General features: G+C 35.3%; 1 protein-coding gene across 1 annotated transcript in view; it reads right to left on the reverse strand.

Annotated features, from left to right (window-relative positions):
• Positions 1–21989, reverse strand: part of MCU (mitochondrial calcium uniporter) — a 195121-nt gene that overhangs the window by 19346 nt on the left and 153786 nt on the right. The window contains 4 exon segments of the mRNA XM_055325882.1: positions 2088–2192; positions 3309–3369; positions 3371–3480; positions 21018–21087. Of these exon segments, the coding sequence (XP_055181857.1) occupies positions 2088–2192; positions 3309–3369; positions 3371–3480; positions 21018–21087 (346 nt within the window).

Consider the following 21989-nt stretch of genomic DNA (forward strand, 5'->3'; position numbering starts at 1 on the left):
CCAAAAGTGGGATTGGTGGATCGTATGGTATTATGGTATGACTGCAAAGGGTGCCAAACTTCCCACTGTAAAATGAGTAAGTTTGGGGATCTGTTGTACAGCATGGTGACTATAGTTAACAATATTGTATTGTATACTTGAAATTTGCTGAGAAAGTAGACCTTAAGTGTTACTACACACACACACACACACACACACACACACACACACAGATAATTATGTGAGGTGATGAAGATGTTAATTAAGCCTATTGTGGTAATCATTTTGTAATATTAAAGTCTATCAATCATCACATTGTACACCTTAAACTTCACAATGTTATATATCAATTATATGTCAATAAAGCTGGAAAAGAAAGAGCATTTTTAAAGAACAACAACAATCTTGTGAGTAAACTAAGGCCTGTACTTTTGTTATTTTAAAGAGAGCTTCTAGTTCAAAAATCAGGGAATAAAGAAGAAAAACGTATTAGCATAGCTGGTATATAGCTAACAATTCTAGTTCAAAAATCAGGGAATAAAGAAGAAAAACGTATTAGCATAGCTGGTATATAGCTAACAAAGAAGAAAAACGTATTAGCATAGCTGGTATATAGCTAACAAACATTATTCAGTTATTCCAACATGATAAAGTCTGGTTCAGTAATGTCTTACTATTTCAAGGACACTTTTCCATTCTTGCTGTATTCACTACACTTTTTCTAAGCTAGTCAACTAGCTCACACACAGAAGAGAATCTGGCTTCTGAACAACCAAAATGCTACCACCTTAACTCACTTACTTCACTCAATACAGAATGACCACCTGAGACAATGAGGAACACAAAATCACAGCGCCTTCTGTCTGAGCATTAACAAAGAAGAGGAATAAGAAGAGTTCCCAGAACAGATGAGTCACTTGTAGTTGGCTGGGAGTCAGAGCAAAAAGAATAGAAAAAATAGGATCATTAAAGCCTTCGTGGAAAAGCTGACCTTGACAATTTTGACATGAGGAATAGGAGGTTAGGAAGACAGAGAAAAGGCACCTTAGAGAAAGGTGAGCAAGTACTGGGATGGCAAAGAATGGCACAGTTCAGAAAAGAGCAAAGGAATAGAAGGTGGAGGTAAAGGAGGCAGCATGTAAGGGGGAAGGAGGAAAACCTTTAAAGTAGATGTGGATCAGATTTTGGAGGCATTCAATGTTTAGGCTTTCAGGGAGAATATTCTCTATATTAGACACAATTCTCAAAAGCAGAATTGAAAAGAAGGGATATCCTAGGAGGCTAGTGATAATGGAAGTGGCATTAACAATAGCAGTAAGCAACAATAAAGATCAATGGCAGAGAGAGAAAAATGACCAAAAAAGATCCAAATTGAAGGCTACTTTAAGAGAGTTTTCTAGCATCAGTACTGTGCACAGCCATTTTAGAGTCTGGGATAAAAAGAAAAATCAATATACAATTGCCTTCATGTAAATTTTGGTATTTTGTTCATCACAGGTGTTTTGCATTAACTTTGGTTTTAAAAAAATAGTTCCTTAAAATTTTATCTTGATTACTGAGGTAATCAAAATTTTTTTTGAGGGGGCACCCTCTTAAAATTTGCACCTGAGGTAAATACGCTTTTTATATAAAAGCATAAATATTATACATCAGAAGTTCCTAAGGACTATTATTTTATACTGACTTTCACACTACTGATCTTGAGCCATCAGGAAAAAAAAAAAGATTAATTCCTGTTACAAATGTTTAAGAGGACAAGAAGTCCATAATTTATTTTAAAAAGATTCCCCCTACAATTTTATTAGAAGAATATGACTTTTACCTTGTAAAAGGTAAAATAGAGGGAAGGAGCTCATTTAGAATATTAATGTGTGTGAATGCATGATAATATCCCATAATAAAGCATTCTGGTATCTAAGTTTTAGTCAGTGTACTAACCAGGTACTCAAGTATGAGGTACTCAATGAGTTTTCAATGAAAAGAGTCTATCTGGACCTAAGACTTTCAGTTTTGTTGATCATTTACTTGTCAAGGTTATCCATGAAAAAACAAAGTTCTTTCCAAAAGCCCTTCCACATTTGTCTGACCTTATCAAGATTACTTTTTACCTCTCTTTGGTGGTCGTACATGATACGTTAAGTCATTAATGACCAGCTTAAAGTCATCAAGGAGTAGGAGGTCTATCCCTGTTGAGGCAGCAACTCGAACACCATCTGTGAAAAATTTAAATGTAAAAATTTAAACTTGCCATATGTCCATAATTATTCAAGAATGATCAGGAAAAAGCAATCCTTAAAATAGATTTTAAAAATTATATCTTCTCTTTTAAATTCCAGTTTACTTTTGCCTCATTCCCAAGTACTATGCTAAACAAAGCTTTTATTATCTGAGGTTTTTTGCTTTTATGGCCTCAAGTCCATGAAGATTTAACAATATATTTTTCTAACAGAACTTCATGAATAAATAAAACAATTACATAGATATATAGATGTTAACTGGAAATATAGGGTCACTGGGAGAGCGGCATGGATGTCATATCTATGATGGAAGTTGGTTGAAAAAAACACAATGCTTTCTATGTATGGTACTTCTCAGTATAATTACTGATTAGTTGCAAATAATTTAATAGGGACAGATGTTAAGGTCAGCAAAATACACCATACTGGTATACTAATTATATTACTAGATAAGATGAGAATTAAGTATACTTAAACTATATGAAGTATAGAATGTAGTAAATTGATAAATGATAAATCCAAGGGTAAATAGGTACTTCCTATGTAGTCTTTTATGTTTTCAGTAGGTTTAAGATTTTTCGAAGAATGGGAAAAAAATGTAAGGCACTCAAATAAATAGGACAGATGTCAAATCAAATGGGAATTTTTTAGTGCCTTATTTTACATTCTTTTCCAAACACATATGTCTTTACTTTGAAAACTTTCATGTGAAAGGCAGAAGATCTAAAAAGAAGTCCTAGTATTTCTATCTCCAGAGATGAGATCTCAACTACTAGAAAAATTTATTTTATACCTAGGATAATAATAAAAGGTTCAAGAACATAAAATGTCATTGCTTATCTTTGCCTGTGGCATTATATGTGAGGTGCTTCTGAATGAGACTTCTGTGTATATACAGTTCTAAAATTGAACAATTATATTTTGAGAACTGCAAGAGAAATAACTGTCTCTCTTGACATTTGCTCAGCAAAAAATATGTGTTCTAAAGTTAAGAGTGTGGGATTCTTTAGTAGCAGTGTGTGTGTGTGCACGCAGAAGTGGTCTGGGGTGAAATGAGGGTTGGGTGGGAATTAATAATGAATGTGACCGTACCTGGTGAATAGATTGCAACTCTGTCAATTCCTCGATCCTCTTCTTGAAGTTGTCGTAAAAAACACACCAACCGAGTCTGAGATAGGTTTAAGTGTGAACTGGCAGCGTTCACGCCGGGATGGCAGCCTCACAGATATCACAGGTAACCCATTTTGATACACCACTGTCACATCTGAATGAAAAAGACCCGTAATCATATGATAATTAGATTTCATTAGAAGTTAAAGCTACATTATTACTATTCTTATATAGGGTCTATTATTATCAATGTGGTTTAAAATGTTTTCAAAGGTTTAAGAATATGCCCTTCATCTTTTGTTGAAGGTTATTCTGAGAACTGGCTTATGGAAGATCAATCATATGGATCACACAATTCACTTTTCAGGAAAAAAAAAAAAAAAAAAAACAACAACAAACCAAACCCAAGCAGAGGATTATCTTCTAAGTAGGTCAAGGAGAGACTTTCCCAGGAATCTGAGGTAAAGATTTTGGTATTGGTAAATATAAACCCTAGTTCTATTGAGGAAGATTATTATTTTCAGGGTACTTGATAAATCAGTATTCTCTTAGATGATGTGAATATATTACAACATAACCAAAACAATTCTTTCCATGTTCTCTTGAACATCATCCTCAGGTCAGCTAGAAGCCAAAACTCAACCATTTGGGATTTTCTTTTTTTTTTTTTTTTTAATTTTTATTCATTTATGATAGTCACACACAGAGAGAGAGAGAGAGAGGCAGAGACACAGGCAGAGGGAGAAGCAGGCCCCATGCACCAGGAGCCCGACGTGGGACCCGATCCCGGGTCTCCAGGATCACGCCCTGGGCCAAAGGCAGGTGCCAAACCGCTGCACCACCCAAGGATCCCTATTTGGGATTTTCTAACAAAAGTTATTAAGGGAAACATTATCATAAGCTATAAAACTGAAAAGATTTTCTACATTACGGCACAGAATTCCTATTTCCTTATCTTTTTCCTCAATAGTCTTGATTTACAAAGCCTTAGTAACTAAAACAAATGTCAAAATAAAATAACTCTTTTGAAATAATTTTCATATGCATTTTTTAAATAATAAATTCTGAAGCAGAATTTTTTACACAAGTAACTAAGATTTAAAGATGGTAAGTTAGCACTAGCCTGTGAAGGAGAATAGGCTTTAGTGGCAAATCTGGGATGGAATCTTGACTTTATAACTTTGGACGTATTACATAACTTCTCTGAGGCCACACTTTCATGGCATATAAGATAGATTTAATCCTTAACTGACAGAGTTGTTTCAAGGAATAAGTAAATCATTTAAAACACTTAACACACAGGGCACTTGGGTGGCTTAGTCAGTTAAGCATCTGCTTTTGACTCAGGTCATGATCCTGAGGTCCTGGGATAGAGCCAGCCAGATGTCAGGCTTCCTGCTCAGTGGTGAGTCTGCTTCTCCCTTTGCCCCTGCCCCCACTTGTATTCTCTCTCAATCACTCTCTCTTTCAAATAAATAAATAAAATCTTAAAAAAAAATTAAAACAACACACTGCTTGATATATACATGATAATGTTTATTAGCTTTTTAAGAATAAAAAATAAATTCTACAATGTTTCTAAGGATTCATAACCCTCAAAATTGCAGAGTTGAGAGGAAATATATATAGATTAATCTTCTGGAGATTCCAAATGTATCACACTTTCAGTGTTATAATTTTTATTTATAAAATTTATTAAAAAATTAAAAAATCGGGATCCCTGGGTGGCGCAGCGGTTTGGCGCCTGCCTTTGGCCCAGGGCGCGATCCTGGAGACCCGGGATCGAATCCCACATCGGGCTCCCGGTGCATGGAGCCTGCTTCTCCCTCTGCCTATGTCTCTGCCTCTCTCTCTCTCTCTGTGACTATCATAAATAAATAAAAAATTTAAAAAAAATTAAAAAATCATAATTTTTTACATCTTATTTCCTTGCTCATTCTAGTAAATTTATAAGGCCTATAATATATACAATAGCCTCACATTACATTTTTTTAAAAGACTTTATTTGAATCAGAGAGAGAGGACGAGCAGTGGGGGGAGGGACAGAAGGAGAAGCAGACTCCTCACTGAGTAGGGAGCCCAATGCAGAGCTCAATCCCAGGACCTGTGATATCAGGGATCATGACCTCAGCTGAAGACAGACATTTAACTGACTGAGCCACCCAGGTACCCCTCCACTACATTCTTTCAGTACATTTTAAAAGTAACCTTGATCGAGGCATAGTTTGTAAATAAGATAAAATACTTTTATTTTAAATAGACATTTGATGAGTTTTGACACAGTAACCAAGATAAAGAACATTTCCATTACTCTCCCAAATTCTCACTTCCTATCTGAGTTAATCCCCAGGCAACCACTGATTTGATTTGTGTCAATACAGATTGTATTTAGCTTTTTTGGAGTTTTTACATTACTAGAATCATATCATATAGCACAGACTTTGTATCTGACTTTTCTCAGTATAATGATTTTGAGATTATTCCGTGTTGTTGCATGCATTAGTAGTTCATTTTTTATTGTTGAGTGGTATTTCACTGTATGGATATACCATGATTTATTCATTTTCCTGATTGATGTTTGGACTATTTCCAGTCTCTAGCTACTATGAGAAAAGTTTTTATGATTAGTCACTTTCAAGTCTTTGTATAGACATATGTTTCTGTGCTATACCCTTTCTTATCCATTTACTTTTAACCTATTCATGTCTATATTTAAAATGGGTTTTCTGGGGTATGTGGGTGCACTCTGTAGTTCAACAGAGGGGGTGGCTCAGTTACGTGTCTGCCTTTGTCTCAAGTCATGATCCCTGGGTCCTGGGATTGTGCCCTGCATCAGGCTCCCTGCTCAGTGGGGAGCCAGTTTTTCCCTCTCCTCCCTACTCATTCTTTCTCTCATTATCTTTGTCTCTCTCAAATAAATAAATAAAATCCTAAAAAAGAAAAGGGTTTTCTGCAGAGAGCATATAGTTGAGTCTTGCTATTTTATCTAATCTGACAATCTTAGATAAGTCTCTCAGATAAATAAATAAGTCTCTTCCTAGACTTTTTTATTTTAGAGAGGAAATAGACTGCACAAATGTGAGGGAGAGAAGAGGGACAGGACGAGAATTTTAAGCTGAAAGTGGAGCCAGAAGCAGGGCCAATCTCAGGATCCTGAAATCATGACCGGAGCTGAAATCAAGAGTTGGACACTTAACCAACTGAGCCACCCAGGTGCCCACCAATCTCAGCCCAATTAAAGTGTGTACATTATTTTCATTTAATACATTATCAGTAGGGTTGTGTATAAATCTACTTGTGTATGTCTTGCTTCTTTCTTTATTGACTGACCCACCTGTTCTTTCTTCTACTTTTCCTCTAGTCTTGCTCTCTTTTAGATTAACTATTTTTATGATTATACTTAATCTCTACTATTGGCTCATTAACCATACCTTTTCATATTTTTAGGGGTTTACCTACAGTCAGTGTTGGCAAACTTTTTCTGTAAGGACTAGATATTATTATTTTTTAAAATAGACTTTATTTATTCATGAGAGACACAGGGAGGCAGAGACATAGGCAGAGGAAGAAGCGGGCTCCCCGTGGGAACCCTGATGTGGGACTTGATCCCAGGACCCTGGGATCACGACATGAGCCAAAGGCAGACGCTCAACAACTGAGCCACCCAGGTAACCTTGTAAGGGCTAAGATATTAAAGATTTTATGTCTTGTGGGCCATAAAGATCTCTGTTGAACTACAGAGTGCACTGTGCAGCAGAAGTAGCTACTGACAGTATGTAAACAAATAGGCATAGCTATTACAATAAACTTTATTTACAAAAATAAGCAGTGGCCTGGATTTGACCTATTGGGTTTGCTGAACCTTGCTCAAAGTTTTACAATTTACATCTTTAACTTCTTTCACTTGATCTTCATATAATTTGCAACTTTAGGTACAATGTAGAATATCTTAGATAAATATGCTTCCATTTCTCTTGCTTTGTACTATTGTTCTCATACATTTTTCTGCATGTTACAAACCACACAATCCATTATTTTTACTTTGATAACTAATTACATTTTAAAGAAATTATAAAATGAGGAAAAATATCTTTTTTTCTATAGATCTAAATTTCTAATTAGCATCATTTTCCTTCTGTCTGAAGAGCTTCCTTAAACATTTCTTGTTGGACAGATGTGTTGACAATAAATTCTCCCCAATTTTGATAAGTCTGAAAAAGTTTATTTACCTTCATTTTTGAAGAACATTCTGCAGTGTAAAAAATTCTAGATGAACAGATTTTTTTCTATTTAGTACTCTAAAGAACTTAAGTCTTCTGGTTTGCATAGTGTATGATAAGTTCATGTATAGTCTTCCTTATTCCTCTGCTTTATATGTCTTTTTTCCCTATGGCTGCTTTTAATATTTTCTCTTTACCATTGGTTTTCAATAATTTGATTATAATGTTCCTTTCTATGGCTTTATAAGTATTCTAACATGGGAGTTATTAAATTTCTTAGATCTATGAGCTCATAGTTTTCATCAAATTTGAAAAACTTTGGTATTACACAAGTATTTTTTCTAGCTCTTACTCCTCTCCTTCTCAGATTCCATTTATACTTCTATTAGATGATGTAGTGCTGTCTCACAGGGCACTGAGGCTCTCTTCATGTATTTCAGGTTTTCTCCCCCCTCCCAGATTAACTTTGGTTAGTTTTAACTGCCATACACTTCAATGTCACCGATATTTCTGGAGTGTTTAAATATGTTGTCAGTTCCCTATACAACTGCTTTTCATCTCAGATATTATTTGTTTCATCTCTTGAAGTTACATCTGTTTATTTTTGTATGTTCTATTTTCTTCGTTTTATGCTTATTTTCCTTTTCTCTCCTGAATATAAAAACATTTATAGTAACTATTTTAAAATCCTTGTCTATTAATTCCATCATCTGTTGTTTCTAGATCTGTTTCTATTGACTAATTTTTCTTTTCTTTTTCCCCCCTTCTTCATTTGCCTAGTAATTTTTGATTTGGAGTTAGACATTGTGATTTTACATTAAGTGCTGGATCTTGTTGTATCATTGGTTGCATGCTATTTTGATCCTTTCAGGTCCTTTAGAAAGTTTCTTAGGACAGATCTAGAGATTACTTTGTTATAGGGCCAAATTTGGCCCCACTTCTAAGATTCAATGCACATTGAACATTCATATATTCAGTGATACCTCTTCTCTGGCTGGAGGGAAGTCTAATGATTTCTGGCCCTGTATGAGTACTAAGAATTATCCATTTTACAATTTCTGGTAATTGATATTGGAAGTTATTCTAGCCTGGTCTTGTGGTTTAGAATTTAGCCAAAATTTCAGGCTGTGAGCTGAGGCAATATAAGGTCAATCCCATTTGCTCTTCTTCTCTCAGAGGTCACAATCTTGTCCTTATTGTCCAATGTCTAAACAAATTTGTTTTACATATTTTGTCTGGTGGTTTTGTTGTTAACAGTAGGGCAGCAATTCCCATAGTAGTTAATCCTCTGTGTATACATGATTTGAATTTTTACATAAAAATTTAAAAGACAGAAATCTCTATTTCTTTAATTCTTCCAAACGGGTAGTTTATATTTCTTTAGGAAGAAGAGGCCAAAGATAATAATATGAACTTTATAATAAGTACTATCTAAAGTTTTCAATGTCTAAAGATATCTGGAAATTGTCAGTTTCTTTGCCATTGCTAAAAGAATCCTTAGCAATCCAGTGTTTCCTTAAAGTCAGAGCCATTAATATGAATATCCTCACTTCTAAAGGCAGTGATGATGATGGCATCATAAAATTGGGTGACTTATTTATTTCTGTGCCCCACCCCCTTATCTTCTTTCTATATGTGAAAAAACTATTCTGCCACAGATTTCAAGAAGTAGACAGAGGTTAATTTATTATTATTATTTTTAAATATTTTATTTTATTTTTTCAAGGCGGGGGGCAGAGACACAGGCAGAGAGAGAAGCAGGCTCCATGCAGGGAGCCCGACATGGGACTCGATCCCGGGCTCCAGGATCAGGCCCTGGGCCAAAGGCGGCCCTAAACCGCTGAGCCACCCGGGCTGCCCCGACAGAGGTGAATTTAAATAAAAGATGGGAATCTTTTTTTTTTTTTTTTAAAGATGGGAATCTTAAATGCAAAAGCATGGAAGATTTCACTAAAGCTTCAGTTTTGCAGGTTAAGTGCTTAGGGGTTACTGTTTTAAAATAACGGAGATGAAGTCAACAGAGAAAATTAAGGTCTTTCTCAGCCACTTTTTTACACTAAAGATCATGAAGCCTTTCAAAGGAGTGAAACATGAAAGCTTTGAGAAACTCTGCATGGAATAACACAATTCAGGACTGACAAACCTTCATTATAACACTGTTTTTGAAATAAATCCTAAGCCTCCTTCATTCCCACACACTAGATTGTAATGTAAATGTCAGATTTCTTGGTTTGCAACCAAAGAACAATTACCCAAGCTCCTCAAGTTTAACAATATGTAAAATAGCTGCTGGTTGTAGCTAAGTCACAATGGGTATTTACAAGCTACTGACAATTGTCAGCTCCTATTCTCTAGAGACAAAAATTCTTTTTAAGTGCAAATTACACCAGGAGTTCTTCCCTGGGGTTTATTTTTAATCTTTTGCTTTGATTTCCATTTCAGTAATATAAGAAAATAACCTAAGTATGTTCTGAGGTAGTCTGCTTCAAAGAAATCCAGAAATTATGGGTCAACCAATATGAATATTGAGAAGGAGAATATGACAGTGGATTCACACATAAAAACAAAAAAGCAAGGGATTTTCCAGACTAAGAGAAGTGCAAGGACAATAGACATTTGGGGTTAAAGAAGGACTACATTAAAAAAAAAAAAAAGTCTTTAGGGCATCAGGTACAGAAAAAGTTGTAAGGTAGAAATGCTTATTTTTTAGCCAATTGTTAAGTAGGAATGTTAAGTTCATTTAGGAAACTTCTTTGATGTCCAAAACCATGGGTAAAGTCCTTCAAAATAGATCATCTCATGTATGAACATGACTGTATATATCTTAAGGACTTACGAAAGGGAACTGGTATTATAAGGAAGCACATATAGGGTGTTTTTTGCAAAGCTACTTAGAGGTGAACCTTATATGATATAAGATTTCAGTGGTTTAATATCTTGTCTGTTTCTTTTCTTCTTTCTGCATTACTATGCATAAAAAATGTGAACTGTAAGCATAGACTTTTAGTGTTGGAAGAGACAGAGAAATCATATAGACTTTGTCCTTCTTTTGCAGCTAAGAACAATAAAGTCCATTATGGTTAAATGATATTTTTAAGGTTCAACCCAATGCAAAGTGGCTTTGGATTTCATCCAAAAATGACTAACAAGTCATTATCTTCCAGGTCATATGGGATTTAGGTTGCTAAATTCAGTGGTAATGTTAGCCCTTAACTTGCTTGTTTTAGGAATATCTAATATGTCCACCTATTCCTTCACTTTATAAAAAGTTTTCCTTTTGGCTTCTGTGATTTCATACTCTCCTGGTTGTTTTGTATCTTTCTGTCTACACTTTCTCATTTTCCTTCATGGGTTCTTCTTCCCCTATTCATCCCTTTTGAAAGTTTCTCAGTGCTTTGCCCCCAGTCTTTGTGCTTCTCAATCCATATACTCTCTAGGCAATCTCATGTCCTTTCATGTTGTCAGGTACCATCTAAATGCTGCTCATGTCCCAAATCTATATTCAATTCTCTGCTAAGTTTCCTATATACATACCTCAAACTCAAAAAATCCTAAAATTTAATAATCTTCCCCGAACCACTACCACTCATCTCTGACAATTCTCATCTCAGTCAATAACACCACCATTATTTAACAACTGCCTAATTCAGAAAATTGTCTGATGTCCCTGACTACTCTAAGAACCAGAACATGATATTCTTCTTATCTAATCAGTCACCATGGTCTTTCATTCTTTTTCCTAAACATCTTTAATCCTTCCAATTCTCTCCACTACCAACATCTTCTTAGTCCAGGCCAACAACACCTTTCTTCTATCAGCTACACTGTAATTGGACTCCTTACTTTATTTCAGCCTTGCTCCTGTTCAAAACATTATCTACACTTAAACAGAATAATCTTTCTTTTTTCAAAGGAAACCACTATCTTGAAGTTGGTATTTGGTGTTTAGCATTCCCATCCATTATATACATACAAGCAGGCAGGCAGACAGACACACACAGACAGACACAGACACAGCTCAATATACCATATATAGTATATGGAAGCCAGCCTTTATGATGGCTCTCTATGATCCTTGCCTCTAGGTATTCATATCCTTGTGTGGTCCCATCCCACATCAAATCAGGGCTGGTCTGTCAAAATCAGTAGAATACAGCAGATGTGATGGTGTGTAACTTCCCAGGCTATGCATAAAAGACTGTAGCTTCTGTCTTGCTCTCTTGGATCACTTGCTCTGAGGAAACCCAGTAGCCACAAGGACAATTCTGCAGCCCTATGGAGAAGCCAACATTGAGAAGAAGTGGAGTCTCCTATCAAGAGCCAGTACCAACTTCTCAGCCATATAGTGAATCACCTTAGAATTGAATCCTCTAGCCCCAGTCAAACCTTTAGATGATTGTAGCAACCCCATGAGATCCTGAATTGCCCAGCTAAACTGCTCCTGAATTCCAAATGCATAAAAACAAGAAATAATGGATTGTTATTGTTTTAAGCCACTAAGTATTGCCATATTTGCTATATGGTATTAATAACTAAATTTTGCATGGTTTTTACATGTACTTAGATATTACATAAATGGTTGCACTGTATTCAACCTTCTACAACTTGCCTTCTATGCTCAATAATGCTTTGAGATTTATCCAAATTGAATCACATTTCTGGATCATTCATTTAAAGTCCTATGTAGAATTTCATTGTATGAATATACCACAATTTATTCATCCATTGAAAAACCAGATTTTTTATTCTTATTCTAAATAAGAAGAAAGCTAAGAGAGCTACCAGCACTCCTTGTTTTTAGTTTCCAATATAAATTTGGCCAAATTTTCTTTTCCTTTTTGAGCTCTTTGTTTCACATTTTACTCCTTATGCCATCTGGAATTTACTTCTATGAGGTAAGAAGTCAAATTTAACAGCAGCATTTATTGAATAGTCTGCCTTTTCTCCTGATTTACAATGTTAATTCTATCATACGTCAAATTTCCATATATGCAATGTTCCTCTAATCTGACCCTAAGATCTTTCCTGAACCAGTATTTCACTGTTTTGATTATTATGGTTTTATTTATTTATTTTTTTTTATAAGTTTTTTTTTATTTTTTTATTTTTTTTAAATTTATTTATTTATGATAGTGAGAGAGAGAGAGAGAAAGAGAGAGAGAGAGAGAGGCAGAGACACAGGCAGAGGGAGAAGCAGGCTCCATGCACCGGGAGCCCCATATGGGATTCGATCCCGGGTCTCCAGGATCGCATCCCATATGGGATTCGATCCCGGGTCTCCAGGATCGCGCCCTGAGCCAAAGGCAGGCGCCAAACCGCTGCGCCACCCAGGGATCCCTATTATGGTTTTAAAAATACATCCTAGTATATGGAATACGTGGTTAGGGCAAACCTTCTCCCCTTTTGTACTCCAAATTTATCTCAGGTATTTGTATAGTTTTATTCGTTCGTATGAGTTTTTGAGTAAGTTCAGCAGTTACTGTTGGGGTTTAGATTAGCATTGCACTGGAGTTTATAAATTCATGTGAGGGGAGCTGACATTTTTACAATATTGTCTTCACATTCATTAATGTGTTATAACTCTAATCTATTTTCATCTTCTTTTATGTCCTTCAAATATGTCCTTCAATAAAGGACATAAAATATTATTCTTAATATATGTTTTATAGATAACATTTTTCCATAGCAATAAGAAATCCCAATTATATAATTGTAACTTTAATAGATTGATTAATCCAGTTGTCTCTTTCTAACCAGTAATATAAATTAATTTTTAAAAAAAGAATTTATTTATTTGAGGGGTCAGGAAAGAGAAGAGGGAGGAGCAGAGGGAGAGGGACAAACAGACTCCCTGTTAAGCACAAAGTCTGATGCTTGACCTCAGGACCCTGGGATCATGACCTGGGTGGAAACCATTAGTCAGATGCTTACTGAATGAGCTACCCAGGCACCCCTAAAATTAATTTTAATCACATCAACTACATATTTCACTTTATACCTCAAGTGAATCAGTATTTGTAAAACCGAATCTCTATAAACTATGTAAAAACTATTTTTGTGAAGTTATTATGAAGCTTAAATGATGAAAGCTGGAAAAACACAAAGTTGTAAATCATCTTTGAATATATGGTATCATCAATCTGATGTTAAATAGCTGTATAACTTATGTACCTTTTGTTAATTCTGGTTCTTTTAAAATGAGTTAATGAAAATATTTCTCATACATGTCAAAACCATTTATGCTAAAAGGTCATCCCCTCCTTTCTTTTTGTTCATGCACTCATTCTACTGAGAATTAAACATTTTTGTTTGCTTTTGTAAAAATGAAGTCCTGTCCCAATATAGTACTGTAACTTTTTTTCCTTTCAAAAGTAATGCTCTTGGGATGCCTGGGTGGCTCAGCGGTTGAGCATCTGCCTTTGGCATGTCGTGATCCCAGGGTCCTGGGATCATGTCCTACATTAGACTCCTCACGAGGAGCCTGCTTCCCCCTCTGCCTGTGTCTCTGCCTCTCTGTCTCTTATGAATAAATAAATAAGATCTTTAAAAATATGGGATCCCTGGGTGGCGCAGTGGTTTGGCGCCTGCCTTTGGCTCAGGGCACGATCCTGGAGACCCGGGATCGAATCCCATATGGTGCATGGAGCCTGCTTCTCCCTCTGCCTGTGTCTCTGCCTCTCTCTCTCTCTCTCTCTCTCTCTCTGTGTGTGTGACTATCATAAATAAATAAATTTAAAAAAATTTAAAAAAAAATAAAAATAAAATAAAATAAAAGTTAATGTTCTTGATTGGGTGCTGTGAAAGTAACTTTATTAAACGTTGACCTTTGACCCACTTTAATTTCTGGGTAGTGAGAAGCAGAATACAGTCCTAAAGTGAGGACAGTGGAATGCAGTTGAAATAGTATGGTTTTGGAATCTCAGATTTGATAGTACTCAAGTTCTACCACAGAGGACACCTTGAATCCATGGGCACACTACTGAAAATAATTGTACATTAGTTTTCTCACTATAACCTCATTATAACCTCTCTTATAACACAGGGGTTCAAAAATCTCACAAGGCTGCTCTGAAGATTCAATCAGAATATGTGAAAAAAATACCTGCTTTAATAGTTTCTCCCAACTTTCCTAAAAACTAAGGTCTTAAAACCCAAAGTCTAAAATCAGAATATCAATCAATCAATCAATCAATCAGAATACATCCATGGAAAATTTCCAATCATGCCTTTAAATCTCAAGATAAGAAATTTGACTTGTTCCACTGAGGGCAACAAGAAGAAAAACAGTGTATGCTATACAAAACAATTCCATGTTTCTTAGTATTTTTGGATAACTGACCTCTTTGAGACACTGTAAAGATATGGATTCCTCCTTTGGCCCTATTTCCTGAAAAAATTCCAATAATTTATACATAAAAATTTTAGATATAATTTATTTTAATGCATCAGAAACTGATCTCCTTCATATTGCCCACTATGTACTGAATTATGTATCCCTGCGCAATTCATATGTTGAAGCTCTAATTCCCAGTGTGACTATCTGGAGATGGGTCTTTGGGAAGTAACTAAGGTTAAATGAGGTCATAAAGGTGGGGCCCTAATCTGTTAGGACAAGTAAGGAATCTCCCCATCCCCCTACCATGTGAGAACACAGAGACAAGGTAGCTATCTGCAAGCTAACAGATTTCTTATCAGAACCAGACCATGCTGGCACCCTGGCCTCAGACTTCCAGCCTCCAGAACTGTGAAAAAATAAATTTTTATTGTTTAAGCCACCCAGCCTATGCTATTTTGTTATTATGGCAGACCAAGCAAACTACTACATTGATAATATTTTTAAAATAAATGTTGACCAAAAACTTAAGTATTTTCCTCATTTTAAATCCCAAATTAATGGTCATTTCCTGCTTCTCTAAAGAGATAAAACAAAATTGTATGACTTAAAGTTTAATTTTTTATAAACAACTATTTCACTTATAAGGCTTCTATTGTTTGGTTTACATTAAGAAGCCACATAATGGCCTGGTTTGGGAACATAGTTAACTTGTTTATCATCTTTGATATCTAAAAGGTTGTGCCTTTCTGTTTTCATGAAAAGAAGTTATGAAAACTCTGAGACTCTGGTAAAGATATGTGGTAACAAATATAATCACAGCTCACTTTGCCACATGATGATGGTAGGCTAGGTATGTGTATGGAACCTAAGAATTTCTAAGACTCTTAGAATTGAATTCATATCACTGTTTTGAGGCAGCATTAAAAGTGAAAAGATTACAAATCCAAAATTCAATTTTAAGGTTTCTGAGTGGAGGTAATCTTCAAGAGCCCTGAGGCTTTTCAATTCTTGTAGAGAAGCTGATAAAGCTTTCCATTCATGACTAGCCCCAGAGAAACTTTCCTCCAGCAATTGAGAAATTCACAAGGTTGTCTATTTCTAATTATTCCTTGGATAAAAGAACTCAGGATTGTTCTATCAAATTCATCATAATGACTGCAAGGTCCTGAATTGGCGAACATGCTCATTCATGAAGTCCCAAATATCCCTAAATAACTCAAGCTATAAGTAAACACTTCCTTGTACTAAATTTTCTCTTCTTTTAAAAAGCAAACTCTTGTCCAAAGTTTAATCAAGCAATGGAAAATTTTCTATACTGATAAAATCTTCTTCTCATGATGATTACTTCTGTGGTGGTAGGCAAGGATTCTTTTAGGGCTGTTGGAAGAGCCTTCAACTCTAGTAGGTGCCAAGGAAGAAAAACAAACCGAATGTATTATTACAATGGGTGGGGCTCCTTTCTTCTCAGAGGCAATGTAAATATGCATGTTACTAAGCTTGGAAGATGAACCATCTGTGCAGAGTACCAAGATCTGCCTTAGCATCAAGAAAAATTTTTTTCTGGTAGTTATTTTGGCAAAGAAATTTAACAGTCTTTCAAAGATGGTGACAGCCATTAATGTTAACAGCTTTTTTAATTTCTGTAAGAGAATCTCACATATTTGAGATTTTATTTTTGATTGTGTCAACATGCTTATTAACGGACAAACCCTAGGAAATAACTCCCCAGAAGAAATCACTGGTTTCATCAAGGTGCATTCTGAAGGGAAATGGGATAGTTTTCAATTCCTTCAAAACTTCAAAATACTGGAATAAATGACAGCAATCCTAGAATGGATGACATCATCTGAAATTTGAAATAAATCCGCTTCTACTCCAAGCTAAGTCGGTTCAAAACTGTCAGGACATAAAACTTAAAGGTCTTTCCAATTTCATGTAGCAGCTTTTCTTGGCAATGTGAAAGTGAATTTTATAGAACCTTTTCAAAAAAGGGTTTTGTGATCGAACAAATTCAATCACATTTTGATGGTTCCTAACTGAAACTTCTACTTAGAACAAAAATTCCAAACTGTAAGATATATTTTAAAAATGGAAAACGAAGGGATCCCTGGGTGGCTCAGAGGTTTAGCATTTGCCTTTGATCCAGGGCGTGATCCTGGGGTCCCAGGATTGAGTCCTGCATTGGGCTCCCTGCATGGAGCCTGCTTCTCTCTCTCTCTCTCTCTCATGAATAAATAAAATATTTTTTAAAAATTTAAAAATATATATATAAATAAAAATGGAAAACTATAAGCTGTTTCAGCTTTCCCAACTTCATTCTTAGGTTGGTGAGAACTCTGCCACATTAAAAAACTAAGGCTTCGTGTTCTAGCATCTTTGGTGATTAGGTGATTTCATTTCTTTTTTGTTGTCAAGTTTCTTAAAAGTTGGAATGAAAGATAGTGGTGGGGTAGTTTGTGCCCTCAACACGGCAATGACAATAAACACAGAATTTCCAAATGTATATACGAGTGGCCATTAATAAAACAAGAGGACTCAAACAATAAGCTGAGGTCATGATCCCACAGTCCTGGGATGGCGCCCCCTTGGCAGGCTCCAAGCTCAGTGGGAGACTCTGCTTCTTCTCCCTCGCCCCTCCTTCTCTCAAATAAATAAATAAATTCTTAAAAAAAATACCCCACACTGAAATAATACTACATATCCACTAAAATATCTATAATCAAGAAGACTGATCCAATTGACAAGTGTTGGGGAGGATGCAGGGAAACTGGAACACTTGTATGTTGCTGGTGGAAATGCAAAGTAGTACAGCCACTTTGGAAAACAGTCTTGTAATTTCTTCAAAAGTCAAGCATATACCATATAATCTAGCCATTCCACTATCTACTCAAGAGAAATGAAAACATATGTTCACACAGACTTATAAACAAATGTTGATACCAGAAGTATTAACAGTCCAAAATGGAAAACAATCCAAACATTTTTCATTGGTGAATAAACCAAATGTGATATGTCCATATACTAGAATATTTCTCAGCAATAAAAATAAAGAACTGCAACACCCACCACAACATGGATAAACCTCAAAAGCATTTTGATATGTAAAACAAACTATAAAACATTATGACATGTAAAAAGAGACTACATATTATATATGAATCGATTTACAAGACATTTCAGGAAAAGATTTAATTATTAGAGGCAGAAAGCAGATTAGTGGCTGTCTGAGGCATAAGGTGGGAGAAGGGAATGACTGCAAAACAGGAACAAGGAAACTTTTTGAGGTGAAGGAAGTAATCTTAAGCTGGACAGTTATGATGCTTTGACACAATAGGTGAATTTTATAGTATGTAAAATCTATCTCAATAAGGTAAACAGGTAACAGGACAAAGACCAAAAAAAAGTTGGGGCACATATTTAGTTCTCCAAACCACTCACAGACCTTAGGTTAAGAATTTATATATTATCTATATTTCGGCTGATTAAACAGATGATTATTCTTAAACAGGAATTTTGAATGACCCTTCATTACTAACATGATTTGCCCTCAAACAATTCTTGTAAGGAAATCTTGTACCTTTTGTTAAGTACAAAATAAACACAACTGTCTACCACAATTCTCAACACAGCAGCATTACAGGGTTAATTTAGCAGCATTACATTCTGGATAGAGAAATAAAGACAGCTAGAAAAGGCTTATTTTCCTTGTTCTTATCCTAGATCACCTTTGTTACTTTCCCAATTGCTAAGGTGAAGATGTGTCCTGGCTTATACTATTAAAAATTGTTAGGAAAACTCTGGTTGTCCGTTTTTCATCCTCAAAAGTATCCTGAGATGGATGATCAATTATACATTCAACCTGTCTGTAGCAGAATTATTCTCATCCTTAACTTTCATTAACATGAAAGGGAATCCCCTGAAGGCTCTGAACATTGTAAGTAGGTATAAACAATGCAATCATCAAAACTGTGCTGTTAGTTATTTTATACTTGAGTGTCAGGGGGTCAGGGGGTCAGGGGCACAGGGAGATTAAAATGAGACGCCTCAAGCCACATTTTTTAGATTAGCAGGATTTAACACTACCACTAGCATTCTTCACAGAGTGAGTGTTTCTAGTGGACAAGCACCATTTCTGCAGGGTAAGTATGTTTTTCTCTCTTTACTAGAGAAAAGAGGCTGTGAGAAGTTAATTATCTTCCTAAGGTTATAAGGTGGTTAAATCGTGAAATTGACCTGAGTACACTCAGGTCTTCTTGACTCCAAACCTATCTCTTACTTAATCTCTAAGCATAATGCCTCTCCTGAAAGGGAACAAGGGCATGGGTGTGGGTGTGTACATGTGTGTCTGTGCACCATGTATCCAAAGTGGTTCTCCAGTTGACAGACATGGGACTAGGGAGTCCGTGGGCTGGTTTGGGGGAGTTTGTATCACTAAGAAATTATGCGTAAAATTTCCTATATATGTAAATAACTTTTCTTTAAAGACAGAGTCTAGAACTTTCACCAGATCTTTGAAAGTATTTCTGACATAAGTAAAATAAAGAATTTTTAAGCTACTCTGGTAAGAAGGTTAAACACTTAAGATAATATATACCTTTTATATCAGCTATTATAGTCATGATTAGAAGATGTATCAAACAGCACAATAAGCAATTACTGAGAGATAGTATAGATTAGGCATGTATATATACACACACACCCACTATGCATATAAATGTAAGGTGGTATTTTGGATTTTGTACTTTTAAAAAATGGGGGTCCTCATTTGATAAAGAGTATGATCCAGCAGCCTCAACTAAAAGCAATGAATAATGGTAGAGATGTTTACTACTGGTGGCTAATTCTATTCAAGTAGCTGTGTATTAGGCAGAGTTTTCTCATAGGCTATACAGACCTAAGGTAAAATCAGTTTAGAAGTAAAAATAAGAAAAATGTATAATTTGGGGACAGTAAAGACAATGAGTTGCATTAAAAATTATGTGCTTCTATTTCTTGATAACTAATATGAGTTGGTTTTCTTGAGAAGGACAATAGCATTGGTAGGAATTTAGGGAGCCATGCTTTTTTTTTTTTTAAAGTATGTGTCTTTTCAACCCCTTATGCAACACAGGGGCAATCTACTAGCATTTATGTCCTAGAATAATCCAGATACTCCAATATAACTGTACCATTGTCACCCTATTGAAATATTTCCATACAGGGTAACAGCAACTGCATTAAGTTTAAATAGCTTTGGGTGAGGGGAGGATTCTGATAACACTGCAAGTATTTATTTTGATGAGTAACAGGGGATTCTTGGAGTTTCAAAATTCCTCTGAGGTTTCTTCACTTTTGGTGTCTATAAGTTTGCTAGATGTTCTCCTGATGGTTGCTTTGCCCATAAATTAATGTTTATAAATTTGGAATTAGAATTCTATCAAACTAAACTTGATACAGAGGAAATATATGTAACATTCAAACCAAAGCAAACAATCTAAACTGTAGATGTGTAATACTGGGTAAGAAAAATGACAGTAAGAACTGTGAACATATTTCCCACTACTGTAATAACTACCAACACCTCTATCCTATTGCCAGTTTGCAGCATCATGGACATCAAAGGACTGTATGGTTCCCAAGCATCTGTTAAGCATCTGTTCATTCTTTCTCACATCAAAGAAGAGTATTACAGCCCTCAGTCTAAGGGAAGAAAAAAACGATCAGGGCAGGAGGTCTCAGATTTTGAAATGCTTCTGTCTAGGTGCTGATGATACAAAGGGGCTGGAGAGTTTGATCATGATCCATAATATGAAGACCCAATGGTTAGGAAATACCAAAAACAGTGCTTCTGTGATCTTTACATTACCTATGTCCCCATTTTTAAAACATAAATGGAAAGATGAGATAACAATATTCCATGTTCTATGAAAACCTGATGGGTCTATTAGTTTTTCTTTCTGATTTCTCCTCTAAATTCACTGTATTTTCATTTGAATTTTCTCTTCTTTAGTACCACACTCCCTCAGCTTCTCTGTCTGACTCTAAGTCCATCTCAAGCGAAGGAGTATGATTTTTAAGTTTATATGTTACAGAATGAGAAATATTTAGTTAAGGAAAAAAAAATGAGACATAAAAAATGGATTTGCCAAAACCTACCATCAGAGGGCACAACAGTACTGCAATAAACAACTCCCAAATTCTGCCAGAAAGAGAGCCTCTGGTGCACCTAGAAAACACAAAAAGATATATTCAGGGTCAGGTCAGAGCAACAAATGTGTGTGTAAATGATAAATAACTTTTTGATTATTTAAATAACATGTATTCTTTGTAGAAAACTGCTCCATATATGCTGACTAGTTTTTTGTTTTGTTTTTGATATTAACTCCATGGATTAACGTAAGTAAGGGAAACTGACTTCCATATGATTTAGAGTCTTCATACCCAATAACCTTGTAAGCCTTTCCCTTTAAGTCTATATTTGTGTCACTGAGAAGCATTTTAAGGTCTTCTTCACACAGATCTTATATGTCCTTTTCCCTAATGTAATGCTTCTTGTACTAACTGTACCAATCTTGTCTGATATTAAGATCATGACCCCTGTGGGTTTTTTTTGGTTTGTATATGTCTGTTGTATCTTTACCTGCCCTCTAACTTTGTTATTCTTTCAGAGTTTTTTTCAGAAATGACTCTAAATAATTTTTTTGGTGATCTAATCTGGGAACCGTTTAATGGGAAAGTTCAGCCTATTTACACTTATTAATATAACATATTTAATCTTTCAGTCATCAAATATTATGTTATAAAAATTTTATGCTTTCTTTTATTATTGCTCTTTCTTCTTAAAAATAATTTACTAAATAGTTTGGGCTTGCTTTATTTTAGTTATGCATTCATTTCTTCTGATAATATGGAAAGTTTACTTTGGTTTATTGATTTCAGAGTAAAAGTCTAAGTTCTTTTAGGTGCCTTTAAGATCCAGTACTATCAGATATCCTATTATCTCTCAGTCTTCATCTCCTACCCCTTTCTCAATTATTCTGCTTAAGCCCCTCTAGACTCTTTCCTGTTTCTTGTATACACCAGTTATGCTCTTGCTTCAAGACTTCGGCAATAGTTACTTTTGCTTAG

The sequence above is a fragment of the Nyctereutes procyonoides genome, unplaced genomic scaffold (genome assembly GCF_905146905.1).
Source record: "Nyctereutes procyonoides isolate TBG_1078 unplaced genomic scaffold, NYPRO_anot_genome, whole genome shotgun sequence".
Classification (NCBI taxonomy): domain Eukaryota; kingdom Metazoa; phylum Chordata; class Mammalia; order Carnivora; family Canidae; genus Nyctereutes; species Nyctereutes procyonoides.